Below are 21,783 nucleotides of genomic sequence, written 5' to 3'. Positions count from 1 at the left end.
AGTCTATGATCTATTAGTATACCCAAGTCTCTATCATGCTTAGCCCAATTTCTCCTATTCTGTATGTGATTTTTAATTTTTCTTGCCCAGATGTAGGACTTTGCATTTTTCCTTGTTAAATACCATTCTGTTAGTTGCCGCCCACTGTTTAAGTTTTTCTAGATCTTTTTGAATACTCTCCCTCTCTCCCCTAGTGTTGACTATCCCTCCTAGCTTTGTGTCGTTGGCAAATTTGATCAGTTTCCCATCAATTCCCTCCTCCAGATCATTTATAAAAATGTTGAACAACACTGGGCCCAGGACAGAGACTTGTGGTACCCCACTTGATACATTCTTCCACTTGGATGTGCAGCCATTTATGACCTCTCTTTGAGTACGATCAATCAGCCAGTTGTGAATCTACCTAACAGTTGCCTTGTCAATCCCATATTTGGTCAATAAGTATGGTAGGAGATACTTTGTCAAATACTTTACTAAAGTCAAGATATACTATATCCACCGCATTTCCCTGGTCAACCCAGTCGGTGATTCTGTCACAGAAGGAAATTAGATTCATCTGGCATGACTTGTTTGTTACAAACCCATGTTGGCTCTGGTTAATTACTCATTGACCCATGGCTGTTTTCTATGATTGACGAAATGTGGTTTCATTATTTATCAGGTTACAGGAATTCATAGAGTATGTACTGGTCTACTGAAAATCCCCACCTGACTCACTAACCACTATTGCATTACCATAAAATTGGCATTTGCTGCTCAGTGTCATGAAGAGAAATAGTGGGCACCATTTTCTTTAAAACAACTATCAGTAGGGTGGTTTATCTGGGCATGTTTGAACCGGTTTATGACCAACTAACACCAGAAGAAAGAATGTACTGCTATTTCCAAAAAGATGGACTCATTGGGACAGGTTTATGAACTGTTTATAGATGGGGTTATGGCCTCCATTTTCTCCAGAACTTGTCCACATGTGATTTGTATCTGTGGGGAAACATAAAGCAGAAAGTGTATGCCAATAACCCGCATATTCTGGATGAACTGAGGGAAAGCCTTACAAACAATATCCACAACATCACCATTGAAGAGTTGCTGGCAGTATCAGCCAACATGTTGCAACATGCCCAAAGGAGCATAGATGTGAATGCGGACCACTTCCAGCATCTGCTGTAACATGTCGGTAATTCAATAAAGCTTTGGAAAAAACAATCCGCTCACTTATTCTTCCTGCCGTAGTATTGTCAAAGGTGGGCTACTTTTCCATGTCCCACCCTGTATAATGTGATTGTATCTAGAAATACTGTATTCTAAGCAGTATATAAATACATGACATGCAACATAGCTCTAGCGACCAGAAGGAACCTCTTGTTTCCAATGTTGAATGCATTCAAAGCAATCAAAACTGCTAAAAGTAAAGAATCAACTTTTGTATTACGAACTTCTCTTACATTGTGACTCAACACTTTCTATCTGTGGTTTGAAATTCGATCAGAACCCCCTGGCAACATACCTTTCAACATAAAGAATTTGTCAACTGTCCAGGTTCTGCTTCCTCTAATATACGCCTACAGGGTTCCTTTTCCGCGCATGTTGGATTATCCAAGGACCAGCCGAAAAATGCAGCACTTCTGGAGGCCAGATAAAAATAGAAAGGCAGTGTGTATTCTCAGAAATACAAAGGATGATATATGCCTCCTTAATAACGAGAATGTGATGAGGCCAGGAGGCTTAGTTTATATAACCATGGACTGTATACAATATCTAGACAGTCCTGTCTGTTGCATTTTCAAAATAACCTTTCTTGAGAGCTTATTAGGTTTTGGCAGATCATTTTACATTTGGCATGTAAACCACCTGATCTCATTGTTTGGTCATGTGCACAGCTGAGTTCTTTCCATCACAACCAAGTACAGTCAAGGAAACAAATCTGTCCTATTTGAATAGATTCGCTTTCACTGTAAAACAATGAAAAGCATTTTCTAAAATCACTGAAATGTAAGTAAAAGCCCCGGAGTCCTGTAATAGAATCTATATCATTAGAACTTTCTTAAGTTTACTTTGGAGAAAGTTCAGAGAAGAGTTACCAAGATGGTGAACAGTCTGCAAATCATGTCCTACGAGGAACGGTCAAAGGATCTGGGAATGTTTAGCTTGCAAAAAAGAAGGCTGAGAGGAGACTTAAAGGGGTTGTCCCGCGAAACAAAGTGGGTCTATACACTTCTGTATGGCCATATTAATGCACTTTGTAATGTACATTGTGCAATAATTATGAGCCATACAGAAGTTATTCACTTACCTGTTCCGTTGCTGGCGTCCTCGTCTCCATGGTGCCGTCTAATTTTCAGCGTCTAATCGCCCGATTAGACGCGCTTGCGCAGTCCGGTCTTCTTTTCTGAATAGGGCCGCTCGTGCCGGAGAGCGGCTCCTCGTAGCTCCGCCCCGTCACGTGCCGATTCCAGCCAATCAGGAGGCTGGAATCGGCAATGGACCACACAGAAGACCTGCGGTCCACCGTGGGTGAAGATCCCGGCGGCCATCTTCGCAAGGTAAGTAAGAAGTCACCGGAGCGCGGGGATTCAGGTAAGCACTATCCGGTTTTTTTTTTAACCCCTGCATCGGGTTTGTCTCGCGCCGAACGGGGGGGCTATTGAAAAAAAACAAAACCCGTTTTGGCGCGGGACAACCCTTTTAATGGTGGTCTACAAATATCTGAAGGGCTGTCACAGTGCAGAGGGATCAGCCCTATTCTCATCTGTACAAGGAAAGACTAGAAGCAATGGGATGAAACTGAAAGGGAGGAGACACAGATTAGATATTAGACAGTGAGGGGAATCAATGAGTGGAACAGGTTACCACAGGAGGTGGTGAGTTCTCCTCCAATGGAAGTGTTCAAACAAAGGCTGGACAAATATCTGTCTGGGATGATTTAGTGAATCCGGCACCAAGCAGGGGGTTGGATCTAATGACCCTTCCAACTCTACCAGTCTGTGATTCTAGGGTGATGAATGAGTGGAACAGGTTACCACAGGAAGTGGTGATTTCTCCTTCCATGTACATCTTCAAACAGAGGCTGGACAGACATCTGTTTGGGATTTAGTGATCCTGCATTGAGCAGGGGGTTGGACCAAATGACCCTCTCCAACTCTACTATTCTATGATAATAAATCAGTAGTACACATATATGTTTAGTATTAATTACTGATTTATTAACCTATGAATTGAGTCTTCTACAAGCGTTTTCAATGGCCATTATTAACAGTGATATTGTTTTTAACACACAGTGGAAGCATATACACTTTATAAAATTGGCAATTAATATATTCACTTTGCCTTTATTGTCATATTATTATCATTGTCTGTGCGCTAAACATAACAATGTGACAATACTCACACACTGCTTGAAAAAAGTCCAAGATGGTGGGCTGAAAAGTCACAGGTTAAAATATGGGTGAGCAAAAAGGAACAGGAGAATTGTGGAACACTTCCATTTCTTCCTTTATTTTGTAGTACATGTAGGGCCATGTTCAGAATATTTGACAATCTGGCACCTGGCATTTCCTATTTATGCCAGATTTAGGGCTCCTTCACACAGGCGTATATGTGTGCGCAAAATTGTTTTGTCGGCAATACACAGAGAATAGAACCAATGATTTCCATGGGTCCATTCACATTTCATTTTTTGCATGCATTTGCCCAGCAAAGACCCCCACAAAAGTCTATGGGCGGTGCGCAAATGTGTGCACAATGTGCATTATGCTGTGCAATCCCATAAAAAAACACACCTGTAACTCATTAGGCTAAATAGTCATTTAAATCATGGCATGGGTGTGTTCATCAGAAAGAGGATTCTGATTGTGTTTAAGTGGTAGGGCAGAATTGTGTTATACGGCGCAGCACAAGGTCATCACTTCAGCAGCAGATGAATGTCGAAAACATTAACTCCTGATGGGGGATCAAGCTTGCTTTCCCCTTGATGCTCCTATTTCTTTGTGTAAGCAGAAAGTAATCAGAAACATTTGGAATGACATCAATACTTTTTATCTGTCTGCTCTGTTAGAGTAGTGCTGTCTGCAACTCTGTACTAAATAGACACAAAGGAAAGGGCTATACGTGGTTTTTAACAAACTTCCTTCTCATCTTACATATTTTTATAGGAGCAGTATTCAATGCACACGAAGCTGGTTGTGATTTTGAGCATGATCTCTGCAAGTTCCATCAAGACGATAAAGATCTTTTCGGTTGGAGCCGGGTGAAAGTCAAGCCCAACGCCTATAGAATGGGAGACCATACCACCGGACTGGGTACATTATGAAAAGCCCATTCAGCGAGTAATGTGATCTATTCATTGCGCTTTTTTGTAACTAATTGTTCAGGTCTTTTCTGTGTGTTCACTGTGAGTGTATGCGTTTATCAACAAACTAGTGTCAAGGTGTATTTATGACTAAAACTAACTGTTTAACCTCTTAGATGCTGTGGTTAGTAGTGGCATCAGCATCTAAGGAGTTTGCCAGTGGGAGGAGGCTCCCTCTGTCAATGTGTTACCATGTCCAAAAGGGGTTTAGCAAAAGCCCCAATGTCTGTCATAATTATCTGCTTATTTGGCCTTGCCTAATTGCCTGCCAGAGTAAATCCACAACATCAATTCCAAAGCAAAAAAATGCAAGCAGAATTACTGTTACGGATGTTATTGTGTATTTACTGCAGAATTCTGTTGCTGGTTATGGTGTTGAATTTTATATAGCATTGAAGTCCATGATGAAATTTCACATCCAAAATCTGCAATACTGCACAGGTTACATTGTTGCAACAAGTATTTCTCCAGTGGAATAAATCCAGACAGGCAGTAATGCTTTCAAACACTAAGTATTTGAAAGAATTATACAAACAATAAGGCTATCTCGGTCGCCAGTCCCAAAAGGGGCAAAATAAGTAAAACTAAGTTTTAAAAAAAGATTAGTTAGAAAAAAAAATTTTCCCCCAAAAAATCAATGAAAAATTCAATGTTTTTTTAACATACAAAAAAATATTTTACATGATGCACAAAAAAATAAAACTATGGTGGATTTGATTTTTCGGCATTCCCCCTTGAAGAAAAATTATGTAAGTTATTTAGTAAATTATATGTACCACAAAATGCCACTAATAAAAGCTACAACTCTTCCCACAAAAAGCAAGCTGACGTACCATTATATCGACTGAAAGTTTTATGGTCACTAAATTGGTGTTAGGGGGTCACCAGGCTTATCTCTGATATAGATTTCTCATATTCTTTACTGTTGCATGAAGCCTTTTGAAATGGTTAAGCTTGTCCTGATAGCGTCAAAGATGGTTATAAGCTTGTACTCCCAAATTCTTCTGTGAAGTTGAGATTTGAAGTTACTTTTTAATATAATAACCTTCATATGTTCTATGTTGTGTCCATGGCAAGAAATATGCTCAGCCATAGGCAATTTCGTCTTCCTTTCTTTAATCGTGTGGCGATGAGATCTCATCCTGGCTTTCAGTTTCTGTCCTGTTTCTCCAACATAAAGGCCCCAACAGAACATTTACTGCCCAGGATCAGGTACACAACATTGGAAGGGGAACATGTGAAATTCCCAGGGATCTTATAGTCCTGCTGTGTGTTGGGGATTTGTATCCTGTCCGTGGTCCGTACATGTGAGCAGGTCTTGCAGCTCCTTACATTACAGGGATTGGTTCCTTTTTGTGTGTCGGAGGGTAGTGCACTCCTGATTATAAATTTGCTCAGATTTTGAGGTTGCCTGAAACATAGGTGGGGAGGGTCTGGGAATATGGTTTTCAGACTGTCATCCTTGTGTGATGGAGTTTCCTTGTGGTTTTCCTTAGTACCTCTAGCTGTGAATTGTAGGTCACTACCAGAGGTACATGACCGTTTTCTTCCTTCTCTGTATATTGAAGTAGTTGATTTCTGGGTATCTGGGTGGCTCCGGAGATTTGGTCATCAACTGAGGTGGGATGGTAGCCCTGATTTACAAAAATCCTTTTTAAGATGGCATAAATGTTCATCTCTGCCTGTTGGGCTGGAGCAGATCCAGTTGTATGTAAGGCCTGGCTGTTGATGTACTTTTAAATGTGTTTCAGGGGGAAACTGTCCCATCTGAGGTATGTGGGCCGATCAATCGGTTTTCGGAATAGGGATATCTGCATTGAGTTGTTTAAAACTTTTATGGTGGTGTCCAAAAAGTTGATTTCTGTATATGTGTAGTTTAATAACAGCTTTATGGTGGGGTGAAATGTATTGAATCTCTCATGGAATTTTATTAGTTCCTATTAAAGGGAAGTTGTCATCACCCCTGAGCCCCATAAACTACATTATGGTGCAGAGAACAGGAGTTCCAGGGAGCTGTGTTTCATACTCACAGGGTGCCCTATTCCAGCACTGTGTACCAGCAAAGTTGGCGCATGCACACAGAGTGACACTTTTCAGTCGGCTCTGTGGACACGCTTTCCCATTCATCTCTATTGCAGACAGTAATGAAGCACCTGATGAGTATGAAACCATCCAAACATAGTTTATGGGGTTCAAAGGTGATGACAGGTTCCGTTTAAATATTAATGGCCTATTTCCTGGATACTTTTGGGTCCAAACCCTGAAAGCAATACTGATTAGCAGAATAAAGGCTAGGTTGCACTCCACTGAGTACTGCATTGGCTTCATTGCTAATACAAGCATAGGCAGCTTGTCTGTACTGGCGGCTGCGTACTGTAGTGCAGCTCAGTCACGTTCTTAAGGATTAGCCATTAACATTTATTTCCTTGAAAGGCTCTTTAAATATAACTATATTACTAGTGTTATTACCAAAACTAAGAATAGTAATGCAGAAAATATATTAAATGTCCACTCTCCTATTTCCAAATTAAAGCATCTACAGAAAAGGTATTAAGTTCTGAAAAATTATCAATAAAAACAAAAGTATAAGTTGCAAAAACCTTCACAATGTGCATTCATAGCTGTTTTAATTAAACGTTCTGCAGTCTGTGTCTTGCTGTTAATGTTGGTTCCAGCATCTTTTTGAACTCCACAGGTCGCTCTTCAGATCTTGGTAGGCCCAATCTATGTGGGTTAAAAAGGTCACATACTGCATTATAAATCCCAAATGATAAAACCGTACTTAAATCAAACAAATGAAGGTATAAATGAAAACACCAGGGATGCTCAGCAGTAATTATTTTCTCCAAATTGAGTTTCAGCTTTCAACTCCTTCCAGAGTATAACCTCTCTTGGTGTTTTCGGGCAAGTTTTTTAAGCATTTAATACATAGTTCATAGGAAAAAATTAAAGGGGTTTTCCGGGCCGCGTACAACTTTAGCTCCCTAATGCTGCCCTGGCTAATGAAGCTCTTTTCTGATATATACTCACCAGAGTTCTGTGGAAGAATTCTGTCTTTGCCGCATGGTCACATGATGACTCCTCACCAAGTTTCTTAGCTTCCGCCCATGTCGCATCCATCTCTGCCTTCTGGTGTGGCCATTCAATATTAAAGTGAGACTGTTCTTCGACAAACATTTGGCATGTCATAGAGACACGTCAAAAGGTTTGAGTCCCCCCCACTGATCACTGATGCGATGCAAGAAAAGCACTTATCCCAATGCTGTATCTGCTCACTAGCTGAAGATGGGATCATGGACTTTCTATGAGCCTGTCTTTAGCTAGCAAGCAGAGACGAGGCTCAAACGAGCACTTCTGCCTATTTGTTTGGAAATGATCAAAACTTCTGACATCTCTCTATGACATGTCAAAAGTTTTTTAAAATGACAGTAACACTTTAAGAGTAACTGTATGACTGTATGCACTCGTGCCTGCAGCGTTGGTATGCCTAAAACCCCAATTTGGAAAATCCCACATATCTATTTATCGGTGCTGGTCTTTACTGTGCTCTTAGGCTGAAATAAATAACATTTCTGGCATCTTTTGTAATAGGCATGCATCCACATAAAGTATCAGATGGATAATGGAAACTTATCTCCAGTTTGATCATGAGTAATAGATCTTATTTCGCAATTCATCCGTACTCTTTTGGTACTTGGAATGAAAAGTACAAGTGACATTTCAGATGTGTTAATGCATTATTTGCTCATTGCTATCTCTTTTCAAGAGCTGAGTTGCCACAAGTTTCCTGGGTTTACCAAAAGGGTGGAAATCTCGTTTTTTGGCTAAACATTCTGGGGGAAATTCATAAAGGCAGTTGCAAGACTTCTGGCAGAAAAAAGTTGCAAACTTTTGACTTATGCAAAAATATGCAACTTTTTGGCCTTTTTCCGACCCCCTTAATACTTTACTAAAAAGTGGGCAGGGCTCATTAGAAAATGGTGCGACTGTCTACAGCATGAAGCTTTTACTGTAATTTACGACAACTCATAATTGGTGTAGCATTTATTCTCTGGTATAGGGATTGCCAATGATGTGAGAAATGTATTCGTACACTTGCACATCTTAATAAATTTGGGGCATCTTACTCTAACAGCACCGCACTAAGACTGGTCTATGAAACACTGGTCTTAGGTAAATGTGCCACGTTATTTACAGAATGTCTTATCTCAAAAAAATGGGCAAACTATTTAAGAGCTTTCATTCAAAATTGTTTTCTTTATTGATAATGATATATTAGGGTTTCTTGCATCATTGAAGCACAATATTAGGTTGCCTGCAGACGGACGGGTCAGATCCGGCTGCAAGGATTCTCGCCGCGGGACCCGACCCGAGCGCCTGCAGAGAGCAGCGTGTTCTCACCCGCGCCCACGGCTCTGGCTGTTTGATGTGCTGGCTTGCCGGGCAGCCGGCGTATGCGCGGACCGGACCTGGCGGCCGGGCAGTGACGTTTCTGTGCGGGGCTCTGCGAGGACAAACCATGTCCGTCTGCCTAGGATTGCGTTTGCTAACGCAATCCTATGGCAGCTTCCAAGGGCAGAAATTCCGCGGGAAATCCCCCCGCGGAATTTCTGCCCGTCTGCAGGCGGCCTTAGTTTGCATATGTGTGAGTTTAAAAATGCATTCAGAGCCGCTTTCACACAATGCAGATTTGGTCAATATTTTGTATAAGTTTTTTAAACTAAAACCAGAAGTTGAAAAAGGTGAAGCATAAAACTTTTCATTATACCTTTTGATTTGGGCTTTATAAAAAAAGATGCAAAACACTGACCAAATCTGCACCATGTAAAATTGGCCAAAAAGATGATTTTATATATTGAATCTGATCTAATCTACGAGATGCTCATGAAGGGTTACAGGAGTTTTCCAGGACTACACTATTGATGACCACCACTCGGGATCTCCACCGATCAGCTGATTAAAGAGGCTGCGGTGCCACAGTGCGTACCGCGACCTCTTCTCAGGCCAGTGACATCACATTCAGTCGTCACGTGGCCTGAGAGCAGCTGAGTTCCATTCAGGTGAATGGGACTGAGCTGCAATACGAGGCAGGCACAGCCACTATACAATATATGGTGCTGTGCCTGGTTTGGGCCAAAAAGATTGCAGCACTCACCTGTCACTTCAGTCAGCTGATTGGTGGGAATCCCGAGCAGTGGACCCCCACCAATTAACTATTGACTGCCTATCCTGAGGATAGGTCATCAATAATTTACTCTTTACTCTAGTAGGTTTTTTAAATTAATTTTTACAACGAGGACTTGTCAATCATATGTGAACATGTGGAAGACATTTATAGGAACGGTAATTTTTCCATAGATGTGAAGTGAATTTTATATTTAGTATTGCCCTACAATGTAGAACCAGTCTAACCTGGCGTAAGGCTGGGCATGAGTTGTAAGACAATCTGAAAGGCGCCTTATACATTTGCCACATTTACAATAAGTTAGATGACATCCCAAACAGAACATTCTCATCACAAAAGAAAACATACATAAATCTGTATACATAAATGTATCTGAATATGGCTGTGCATGTGCTAATATCATTTTCACTCCATAGCCAGTTTCCATGAATGTTCTCCTATACTTTCAGATGAATGAGTGTATGAGTTGTGTAATGACTGTCTGTACTCTTTTCAGGTTATTTTATGTTGGCAAACACAAGATTTTCCTCTCAATCTGGATATGTTGGACGCCTGTACGGTCCATCCCTGCCAGGAAACATGCAGTACTGCCTACGATTTTTTTACACACTCTACGGGTTTTCGAAAATGAGTGACTCTTTGGCTGTTTATATCTTCGAGGAGAACCAGGTTGTTCAAGAAAAAATCTGGTCAGTGCAAGAGTCGCCCAAAGGTGTCTGGCTTCAAGCTGAAATCAACATAAATAAGCCTATGACTTGCAAGGTACAGAATGTTTACACAATGTTACATTTACATTGGAGATTATACGCTTTTCATACTTCGTCTTTCCTCTGCAGAGCTGGTTCTATCTTGGTTTGTTCTGTATGCATAGAAACCAGGACGGAATGTGGCCGCAACCATAGGGGTGAATATATGAAACCTCTTGGGTCTCCTCAACATTTCCTTCCCTGTCCATCTTTTAAACTAGACAGAGAAGAGGTGAGGAGAACACTTTTCTATCCAGTTTAAAAGACTCGCAGGGGTGGAAATTATGTGGGAGGAGACCAAAAGGTACACAGGGCAGAAACATCAGATGCACATAACATTGTTCTTGACATGAATCACTTTTAGCCACATTTATCAATGTATTTGTGCCAGTTATGTTGTATTTTACTACAAATTAATGTCTAATTACATGGGACACATTTATTAACATTTGCACATCAATTTTCAAATTCATAAAATGCGACTTTTTAAAAAGTCACAGGATTTTTGCACAATCTCTCTTAAATAGATGGGTGGCATACAAATTGTAGAAACATCTCTAGACATATTTAACCCCTTAGGCCTCATGTCCACGGGCAAAATATGATTTAAAATCCGCAGCGGATCACCCGCATGCGGATCCGCATCCCATAGGGATGCATTGACCACCCGCGGGTAGATAAATACCTGCAGATGGTCAATAAAAGTGAATAAAACAAAAAATGGAGCATGAAAAAAAACGTGACATGCTCCATTTTCGTGCGAGTCTCCCGCGGGGACGGCTCCCGCAGGCTTCTATTGGATCCGCAGCAGACCTAAAATAAGAATAACTTACCCGCAGCGAACCGGGCAGCTCTTCTCTTCTTCACGGCCGGACCTTATTTCTTCGGCCTGGCGGATGTGCCTGGCGCATGCGCGTGGCACGCAGCCGGCAAGCCGAGCACATCCGCCGGCCGAAGAAAGAAGATCCGGCCGTGGAGAAGAGCTGCCCGATCGGCAGCGGGTAAGTTTATTCTTCTTTTCAGCGCTCATGTCCGCGGGGCAGGAGGGACCCGCTACGAATTCTCCATGGAGAATCCGTAGCGGGCCTGATTTTCCCCGTGGACATGAGGCCTTAGGGACATGGCCAAGTTTGGTACTTAAGGACATAACAATTATTTAGGATTTTCATCTCCATAACTTTTTTATTTCTGTTACCAGGTGGTATTTGGCAGTTGGTGTAAAAGTTTTTGGGACTGTGGTCTTGCAGCACTTGATGACGTTTCAGTAAACATTGGAAACTGCCAGATAGCTGGTAAGACATTTGTAGTTTATAAAATATACTGTGTTTATCTGTCTATGTATCCATCCAACGCAGAGAGTATGGCCAAAAGTATACAGACATCCCTTTTATTTAGTAATTACAAGCATTTCAACCACACCTATTGTATTAGGTGTATAAAATCAAGAAGTTATTTTCACTCCTTCTGCAATTCTATAACAGAGTGACTGAAAGTTCTTACTTAGACCTCCCTCACACGGGCGTTTTTTTCACCGTTTAAGGGTGCCCACCCACTGGCGTTTGCGATTTTCGTGCGTGAAAAACGCCGCGTTTTCGCGGCGTTTTTTGCCGCGTTTTCACGGCGTTTTCGCGGCTTTTCCATTGACTTTCATGGGTGCATTAGGAGAAAAATAAGGACACATAGGGATGCATTGACCACCCGCAGGTAGATAAATACCTGCAGATGGTCAATAACAGTGAATAAAAAAAAAATGGAGCATGAAAAAAAACGTGACATGCTCCATTTTCATGCGAGTCTCCCGCGAGGACGGCTCCCGCAGGCTTCTATTGGATCCGCAGCAGACCAACGCCCACCCACTGGCGTTTGCGATTTTCGTGCGTGAAAAACGCCGCGTTTTCGCGGCGTTTTTTGCCGCGTTTTCACGGCGTTTTCGCGGCTTTTCCATTGACTTTCATGGGTGCATTAGGAGAAAAATAAGGACACATATGCAACTGACAGTTCCTATGTTAAAAAACGCAACGCAACGCAACGCAAAACGCCAGTGGACAGGAACACATGTTATCTCTATGCCTGTGCAGGAAAAACGCAAAACGCAAACGCAGGTAAAAAAACGCAAGTGGGTGGGCGCCCTTAACTCTGCTTTTTTAGCACTTTGCTAAACACTGTGCAACGGTGCCATTTGTCTCAATAGGGCTTCTCAGACAAGCGTTAAAATGCAGCGTTATTAATGCTGCAATTTTAAAGGGATGTCTGTTCTATATGGGCGTTTCAGTGTTATGCTGTGCGTCACCGATTGATATGAATGGGCAGCTGCTGAAAACGTGGCACAGCTTGGTACCGCGTTTTTCCAGCGCAGATAAGCTCTTCCCTAAAAACAGAATTTTAGTGTAAAAAAAATAAAAATAAATAATACATCTATTCTCTTCAATGGAGCCGCGGCTGCTCACTCACCCATTCATAAATTCATGAATGGGTGAGTGCTGCCTCTGATTGGCTGAGCGCAGGGACCAATCTGAATACTCCTCACAGCAGTGCAGGAGAAGAGCCGGCTGGATGCCGCTGAGCCCCGGCAGCTGAAGAAAGGTGAGTATAGATTTTTTTTATTTCTATCACCATTTTTTGTTGTTTTTCAGGAAAGGACCTTTATTTAAAGCCTTTTCCTGAAAAACAATTACAGGATGCCGGCAGCTGGATCCCTTACTGCAGCTGTCATCTGTGATAGCTGTGGTAGGTAATTTTTCATTCCCCTCAGGGATAAAGAATTCCTTTGCTGCAGCTGTCACAGATGTGGCAGGCGCAGTAGGGAATTCTTTTTCCTCGCGGGGATGAAGGAAACATCTGCTGCATGCATATGTAAAGAAGAGAAGAGCTTATATGTGTTACCATGCAGGGCGGCGCTGGGTCCTGCGGCCGGCGCGCACCGCTCCGATGTCGGCTCATTGGGTCAGACCAGACAACCTTAAGGCTCTCCAGCGGTTTTTAGGTTTTGCAAATTTTTACCGCAAATTCATTAGAAACTACTCTGTTATTGCTCAACCCCTGATCGACCTGACTAAGAAGGGGGCCGACTTGGTAAAATGGTCGCCGGCAGCCCTTGAGGCCTTTAGTCAGCTAAAGAGGGCATTTACAACTGCCCCGGTGCTAATACAGCCGGACGCACGACTATCTTTTTTCATTGAGGTAGATGCGTCTGAGGTGGGGACAGGAGCAGTATTGTCGCAGGAGGTCAGTGGGAGATCTGGGTATAGCCCATGCGCGTTCTTCTCGCGGAAGTTTAATTCAGCAGAACGCAACTACGACGTAGGTAACCGTGAATTACTGGCTATCAAATGGGCTATGGAAGAGTGGCGACACCATCTTGAGGGTGCTAGACACCCAATTACCGTGTATACTGATCATAAGAATCTAGTATATCTCGCCAATGCTAAAAGACTCACAGCTCGTCAAGCCAGGTGGGCGTTGTTCTTCGCCAGGTTTAATTTCGTCGTGACATATATCCCAGGGGAGAAGAACGTGAAGGCAGATGCCCTATCACGGAGTTTCGAGGTGCCGGAAAGTGAGACTATGACTCCCGAGAATATCTTGGCACCTGGCGTGGTGGTGGCAGCTGTAGAGTCTAACTTCGTCCCCCAACTACAGAATGCCCAGCAGGACGCTCCTTCGGGGGTGCCGGAGGGCAGATGGTTTGTGCCAGAGACCTTACGTCTTCGAGTCATGGACGAATCTCACTCGTCGGTTCTCGCAGGGCATCCAGGGTTTCAGGGGACCCTGGATCTTTGTTCCAGACACTTCTGGTGGCCAGGCATGGCTCAGGAGATCCGCAACTTTGTTAGGGGATGCTCGGTCTGTGCTCGCAACAAGAGTCGACGGCGTCCTCCGGAGGGTCCCCTGAGACCGCTACCGGTTCCTTCCAGTCCATGGTCGCAGTTATCGGTAGACTTTATCACTGATCTACCAGAATCCCAGATGTGCACTACTATCTTAGTGGTGGTCGACCGGTTCTCAAAGATGGCACATTTTGTGGCGTTAAAGAAGCTACCTTCGGCAAAAGAATTTGCCAAGATTTTTGTAACAGAAATAATTCGTCTACATGGGGTTCCCCAAAATATTGTATCTGATCGCGGGGTTCAGTTTGTGTCGCAGTTTTGGCGTGCCTTCTGTAGAAACCTGGGAACGTCGCTTTCCTTCTCGTCAGCATTCCACCCGCAAACTAATGGTCAGACTGAGCGGAAGAACCAAGATTTAGTGCAATATTTACGGTTATTTGCTAGCGAAAAGGCTGATCAGTGGGCAGAGTTCCTGCCATTGGCAGAATTTCCACTAAACAACCGCCCTTGTTCTTCCACTGGGGTATCTCCATTCTTTTGTGTATACGGTCAGCATCCTCGTTTTCTTACAGCAATACCTACTCCTTCGGTCTGTCCGGCAGCGGATGTCGCCACAGATACGCTTCGGGGAGTATGGGAAGAGGTACAGAAAAACATGGAAGCAACGGGGACTCGTATGCAGTTGCGTAGTGGGAAGAGTCTGTCTGTATCTGAACCTTACAGGGTGGGACAGAAGGTATACCTGTCTTCTAGAAATCTCAAATTGAGGGTCCCATCCTTGAAGCTAGCGCCACGTTACGTGGGTCCGTTTGTCATCACACGGGTGGTAAACCCGCTCGCCTACGAACTAGGTTTGCCAACTACATGGAGGGTTCACAGGGTGTTCCATAAGTCTTTATTGAAAACTTGTGTCCCTTCGGTGATACGGTTGGTACGGCGGTTCCACCGTCGTTTTCCGGATAAGCCTAGTCGGGTTTCCGGGGGCCCGGAGGTCCCCCGTCAGAGGGGGGGTAATGTTACCATGCAGGGCGGCGCTGGGTCCTGCGGCCGGCGCGCACTGCTCCGATGTCGGCTCCGGCGTCCCGGAGCTCTGCAGTCGGGGCAGCCAGCGTGCGGCGGCGTGGGCATGTCCACCCATAGGGTGCCGCCCGCTCTCCCCCACCTTCCTTATGCACAGTGGGAGAGTCGGCTCCTCCCACTCTCCGCCCCCGGGCGGAGGCTTGAAGTTAAAAGGCTGGCAGTGACCTGAGCTAACTGCCAGTTATTGGTTCTGCTAGCCTCTAGTCAGGTCTGTTCCAGTCTGCCCTAGTTGCTTGTCAGTATCCTTTCGTTTTCCTGTGAGCTCCACCTCCAGCCTTGATTTACCTAGTAAGTTTTGTTGGTCTGTTACACCTGCCTCTTCTGTCGGCACTCTGTCCCCCGTTAGTTAGTTGCATCGTGGTAGTCGCCAGGTCCCTAGCCAGTACAGGGACCGCCGCCCAGTTGTCCGCCTGGGGTTAGCCAGGCCCGAGGCAAGTAGGCAGGGACAGTGGGGTGCGGGAAGTTCAGGGCACCCCACCTGGCGCTTGGGGGGCAGAGTGCCGTAACAATATGTTATTACCACGGGGAAATGGCAGCGTCGGACAGGAAAGTATTTTTAAAATTTTTTTACACTAAAATTCTTGTTTTTCAGAGAAGAGCTTATTTGTAAAGCTCTTCCCGGAAAAATAATTCAGGGGTGCCGGCAGATCATTGTCTTCAATGGAGCCGCTGGCAGCAGCCACGGCTCCATTAAAGAGAATGTGTGCATTATTTTATTTACACTAAAATTATGTTTTTTCAGGGAAGGGCTTATATATAAAGCCCTTCCCTGAAAAACAATTCAGGGGTGCCGGCAGACCATTGTCTTCAATGGAGCCGCCCACAGCAGCCGTGGCTCCATTGAAGAGAATGCGTGCATTCCCTATGGTGCACGCATGTCCTATCTTTACAGGCACACACCTGTAAAACACGGACATGTGAACACATCATAGGGAATGCATTGTTTCTAATAGAAGCGTGTTTTTGTGTGCGCGTATGCACGCACAAAAACACGCTCGTGTGAAGCCACCCTTAGTCCCAGCCCAGCACAGTGTGACTGATAAGTGCACAATAATGATGGCATGTGGGTTTGCTGCTGATTGCTGCAGTTTTGAAATATAGAAGATTGATGGCAGTAAAAACACACTGAGCTGATTTCTGCAGGACACAACAGCTCTGTTCGGCTGTAGTTGCCCACCTTGGTATTACAGGCAAAGTTCCCATTGAAGTGAATAGGAATTTAGCCTGTGATACAGAGCTGGCAACAGTAGTGGAAATGGAGCTGTGTGCTTCCCTCAGTGCATGAACACACTGGCCCGGAGAACAGCTAAGCAGTGGGGGTCTCAGGGAGCTGGACAACTTTTTTAAAGATTTCAATCGTGTCTAGAGATTAGCGAGCATACTCGATAAGTGCAATTGCTCGAGCGAGCATTGCCCTTAGCGAGTACCTGCCCGCTCGAGAGAAAAGGTTCGGCTGCCGGCGCGGGTGAGCGGTGAGTTGCGGGAGTGAGCAGGGGGAGCGGGGGGGAGAGAGAGAGATCTCCCCTCCGTTCCTCCCCGCTCTCCCCGCCGCCGGCAGCTGAACCTTTTCTCTCGAGCGGGCAGGTACTCGCTAAGGGCAATGCTCGCTCGAGCAATTGCCCTTAGCGAGTATGCTCGCTCATCACTAATCGTGTCTCCTCTTTCCCTTCTTTCCTCTAAAATATAGAAATGTAGTTCTTTAAATATTTCTTGATAAGTTTGGTTCTTGAGATCTTTCACCATTTTTGTAGTCCGTCTTTGGACTTGTTCTATTTTATCAGTGTATTTCTGTAGATGAGGACTCCAGAACTGAACACAGTATTCTAGATGTGGTTTAACCTTAGCGCTATACAGAAGGATCATAGTCTCCCTCTTTCTACTGGTTATACTTCCAGCTATGCAGCTGAGCATCCTACTTGCTTTCCCTACTGCCTGGCCACACTGTTGACTAATTTTGAAGCTGTCATAAATCAGTACCCCTAAATCCTCATCTCCTGAAATCCTAGTTAACGCTATTTGCCGATATGATACTAAAAATTTCTCCTCGTCAAGTGCATTATTTTACATTTAAAAGCTGTGAAGCGCAGTTTCTGTTACTTTGACCATTTATCCAGTAAGGCTAAGTCATTGTCCGTGTTACACAAACCTCCAGAAAAATCAACGGTATTACACACTTTTATGTTATCAGCAAACAAACAAACCTGACCTACCAAGCCTGCTCTATTGTCACTTACAAAGGTATTGAAAGCAAGAGGGCTCAGCACAGAACTTTGTGGTCTCTGCTTGTGAACAGCTTCTGTGCAGAATACACTTCATTAACAACACTTTTTCATGTACCCTTTTACCAACTGTAAATCCAATGGACTAACAATGATTTAAGTCCAACTTTCAATAATTTATGTAAGAACTCTTTATATGGAAATAGGATAGTTATCCAGATAGGATAAATTATTATTTTTTAAAGTGGTTTTTGTCCTCTTTTTTTAGGGGAGTTTCAATTATTTTAACTACAACAATATATCAAACTAACTAGGTAGCATCTATTCAATCCATTTGTTTCTGCATCGGTGCAGTAATAAAAAGTTTAAAAAGTGTGATAACCTTTATCATTAGTAGGGTTGGTAGGTATGAAATCCTTCACACATGTACACATTTTAGATCTTTTTCCTTTCATTGCAGATAGGTTTCTACCTCCAACACCTGGGAAATGTACTTTTGAAAAAGATGATTGTGGATTTCAACAAGAATGGCAAAGAAGAGGAATCTGGCACAGGATACGAGGAGCAACACCTACATCTTACACAGGACCAAGGGGAGATCACACTTCTGGGGTAGGTGAGTCCTGTGTTAATAAACAGACTTTCTGTAGTCACTTTATAGCAAAGAATAAAATATTGTGCTTCCCTTAACTGTCAAAATAATGTTTGATTACTAATATATGGATATAAATGTTGCTCGCCTACTCATATCTTTTTCACATATTAGGCCATGTTCATCAAGGGCTTTGTTTTGAGTCTTTGATGGCAGTTCTATTACTTTTAATAGCAAGAATAGTAATGACAGACTCCATTATAAGTCAGTGGGCTGATTGGATCTGCCAATGACTGCTCCATAAAACAAATACAGTTTATTTTTACATATCAGAGCTTGAGCGGGTACAAGGGGGGGGGGGGGGGACTAAAGTAATAAATGGCATGGGCGAACTACAATACCCAGAGAGATTATCAAAATTATGGTTATATATATATATATATATATATATACATACCAGGGGACAATATAGGGATCTCTTCTATGATCTATTTATACCCAGGCCTGGGACTGTAACAAGGGGGCACTCTCTACGTCTAGAGGAAATAGGGTTTGTACACCGACATAGAAGGGGGTTCTTTACTGTAAGAGCAGTGAGACTATGGAACTCTCTGCCTGAGGATGTGGTGATGGCAAATTTGATCTTAAGAGTTCAAGAAGGGCCCTGGACACCTTTCTTGAGCCTTAGAGTATTACATCTTATAGTCAATGATTACTTCAGAAGGGTCGGTGATCCTGGGATTATTTCGATTGCCATATTGGAGTCGGGAAGGAATCTTTTCCCTTAAATGGGGAAAATTGGCTTCTATCTTACTAAGGTTTTTTGCCTTCCTCTGGATTCACATTGGGGATAATTGGTTGAATGGGTATATGTATTTTTTCGGCCTTATATACTACGTTCTGATACCCAAGGCCATGTGTAATCAGTACACTAAACTTTAAATAAGTAGCATTAGGGTCAGTTTCATATGATTGTATTGTAACAAGTCCGTAATATGGATCCATAATACCACTGAATTACAAATCAAATTGCAACTGTATGTCATCTATATTTCAAGTTTTTAAAAACACGGTATGTGCTACTTTTCTCCTTTTTTGGTAAAAAATACGTCCAGTCTAGTCTGTGGAAAGTGATTACAATATGGATGTATCCATATTTCATCAATTATTGATCTGTGGTTGCATCTCATTTGCTATCATTGCTTTTACCTTTACAGGGTAAATATAGTTATATGTTGAAATAGAAAAAGGTCTTTTCCTGTTTTTTTTCGATCTATTGTATTTAATGTGTTTTTTTTTACAGTTTCACATATTAATTTATTGATCTCCAATCCTATTTTTCTAATTTCACCTTCATAATACGCTCATTTTTCCAGCTAAATATTATTTTAGCAATCCTCACTACAGGTTCATTACGATCAGTGATGAACGAGCATACTCACTAAGGGCAATTGCTCGATCGAGCATTGCCCTTAGCGAGTACCTGCCCGCTCGAGAGAAAAGGTTCTGCTGCCGGCGGCGGGCAGGGAGCAGCGGGGGAGAGCGGGGAGGACCGGAGGGGAGATCTCTCTCTCCCCCCCCGCTCCCCCCTGCTCACTGCCGCAACTCACCTGTCACCTGCGCTGGCAGCTGAACCTTTTCTCTCGAGCGGGCAGGTACTCACTAAGGGCAATGCTCGCTCGAGTAATTGTCCTTACTGGAGAGGAGCGAGCACCAAAATGCTCGGGTGCTCGTTACTCGGGACAAAATTTTCGCAATGCTCGAGGGTTCGTTTGGAGTAACGACCCCCATTGAAGTCAATGGGCGACCCGAGCATTTTTGTATATCGCCGATGCTCGCTAAGGTTTTCGTTTGTGAAAATCTGGGCAATTCAAGAAAGTGATGGGAACGACACAGCAACGGATAGGGCAGGCGAGGGGCTACATGTTGGGCTGCATCTCAAGTTCCCAGGTCCCACTATTAAGCCACAATAGCGGCAAGAGTGGGCCCCCCCCCCCCTCACTGTCAGCGTAAAGATCGTTCTCCTCTGCCATAGCTGTAACAGCTGTGGCAGAGAAGAACGATGTTTGCTCATTGAATTCAATGGAGCCAGCAATACAGCCGCCTCCAATGAAAGCAATGGGCTGCCGGCGTGCGCGGGGATAAATTGTCAGTAAGGGCTTAAATATATAAGCCCTTCCCTGCAATTCATCCAGAAATGTGTTACAATAAAAATATATACCGGCGTATAAGGCGACGGGGCGTATAAGACGACCCCCCAACTGTCACCTTATACGCCGGCAATACAGCGGAGCAAAGAATAAAAATCATTACTCACTTCTTCTGACGTTCTGCGGTGCTCCTGCAGGCTGTCGCTCCCTCCTGGTTCCCGGCAGAGCATTGCTTTCTGGACGCAGGACTTGAAATCCCCGCCTCCAGAAACACAGCCAATCACAGCCATTCAATGACATCATTGTTATTGGCTGTGATTGGCTGAAGGCACGTGTGTTTCTGGAGGCGGGGATTTAAAGCCCTTCGTAGAGAAAGCAATGATCTGCCGGGAACCAGGAGGGAGCGACAGCCTGCAGCAGCACCGCAGAACACCAGAAGAAGTGAGTAATGATTTTTATTCTTTGCTCCACTGTATTACCGGCGTATAAGGTGACAGTTGGGGGGTCGTCTTATACGCCCCGTCGCCTTATATGCCGGTATATATTTTTATTGTAACACATTTCTGGATGAATTGCAGGGAAGGGCTTATATATTTAAGCCCTTCCCGACAATTCATCCTGCGATTGCCGGCAGCCCATTGCTTTCAGTGGAACCTGCTGTATTGCTGGCTCCATTGAATTCAATGGGCAAACATCGTTCTTCTCTGCCACAGCTGTTACAGCTGTGGCAGAGAAGAATGATTTGTCTTCTATATGTTCTCAATGGGGTCGGCGCTGCTGCCGCCGGCCCCATTGAGCGCATATAGAGAAGAGAACAGAAATCGCAGATCGCACATAGGTGCAATCTGCGATTTCTATGGCCTAAGACCTTAGGGTGCCTACCCACTAGCGTTTTTTTTCCCTGCGAAATTCGCAGCATTTTTTTCTCTGCAGGGGTCTATGGGACTTGTAATGTTAAAATCGCGATCGCGCAAAATCGCGATTTCGCGGTAAATTGCGATTTTAACATTACAAGTCCCATAGACCACTGCAGAGAAAAAAATGCTGCAAATTTCGCAGGGAAAAAAACGCTAGTGGGTAGGCACCCTCAGTCAGACGGGCGTTTTTTCGCGCGATTTGCTGATCGCATGACGGATGCGCATCCGCAAATCGCGTGACCGGTGCCTGAAAATCACCCGAAAATCGCCCGAAAATCTGCTCCTAGCCGTGTTTCATTAGAAACGGGCTGGAGCTGTCCGAAAGCAATGCGCTGCGAGCGAGCGTGGGATGAATTGTCGGGAAGGGCTTAAATATATAAGCCCTTCCCTGCAATTCATCCAGAAAAGTGTTAAAATAAAATATATATACATACCCACCTGCTCCCGGCAGTCGGCCTGCAGTGGGTGTGAAGGGGGTGTGAGTCAGACCTGCCCCCTGATTGGCTCAGCGCTGAGCCAATCAGGGGGCAGGTCTGACTCACACCCCCTTCACACCCACTGCAGGCCGGCTGCGCGGAACTCCGGCTGCCGGGGGCAGGTGAGCATATATATATATATTTTATTTTAACACTTTTCTGGATGAATTGCAGGGAAGGGCTTAAATATTTAAGCCCTTCCCGACAATTCATAGCAGCTCCGGCATCAACACCACTTTCCCT

General features: G+C 43.9%; 1 protein-coding gene across 3 annotated transcripts in view; it reads left to right on the top strand.

Moving 5' to 3' along the window:
- Window positions 1-21,783, top strand: part of MAMDC2 (MAM domain containing 2) — an 82,416-nt gene that overhangs the window by 49,957 nt on the left and 10,676 nt on the right. For 2 of the 3 annotated variants that reach the window (XM_066604187.1, XM_066604188.1), the window contains exons 8-11: window positions 4,152-4,298; window positions 10,030-10,295; window positions 11,478-11,571; window positions 17,866-18,017. In XM_066604187.1, coding sequence (XP_066460284.1) covers window positions 4,152-4,298; window positions 10,030-10,295; window positions 11,478-11,571; window positions 17,866-18,017 — 659 coding nt within the window. Of the gene's footprint in view, window positions 1-4,151; window positions 4,299-10,029; window positions 10,296-11,477; window positions 11,572-17,865; window positions 18,022-21,783 lie in introns of all 3 variants that reach the window. The other variant, XM_066604186.1, reaches the window with a different exon arrangement.

This window comes from Eleutherodactylus coqui, chromosome 5 (genome assembly GCF_035609145.1).
Source record: "Eleutherodactylus coqui strain aEleCoq1 chromosome 5, aEleCoq1.hap1, whole genome shotgun sequence".
Taxonomy (NCBI): Eukaryota; Metazoa; Chordata; class Amphibia; order Anura; family Eleutherodactylidae; genus Eleutherodactylus; species Eleutherodactylus coqui.
This window is presented reverse-complemented; position numbering and strand designations above follow the sequence as displayed.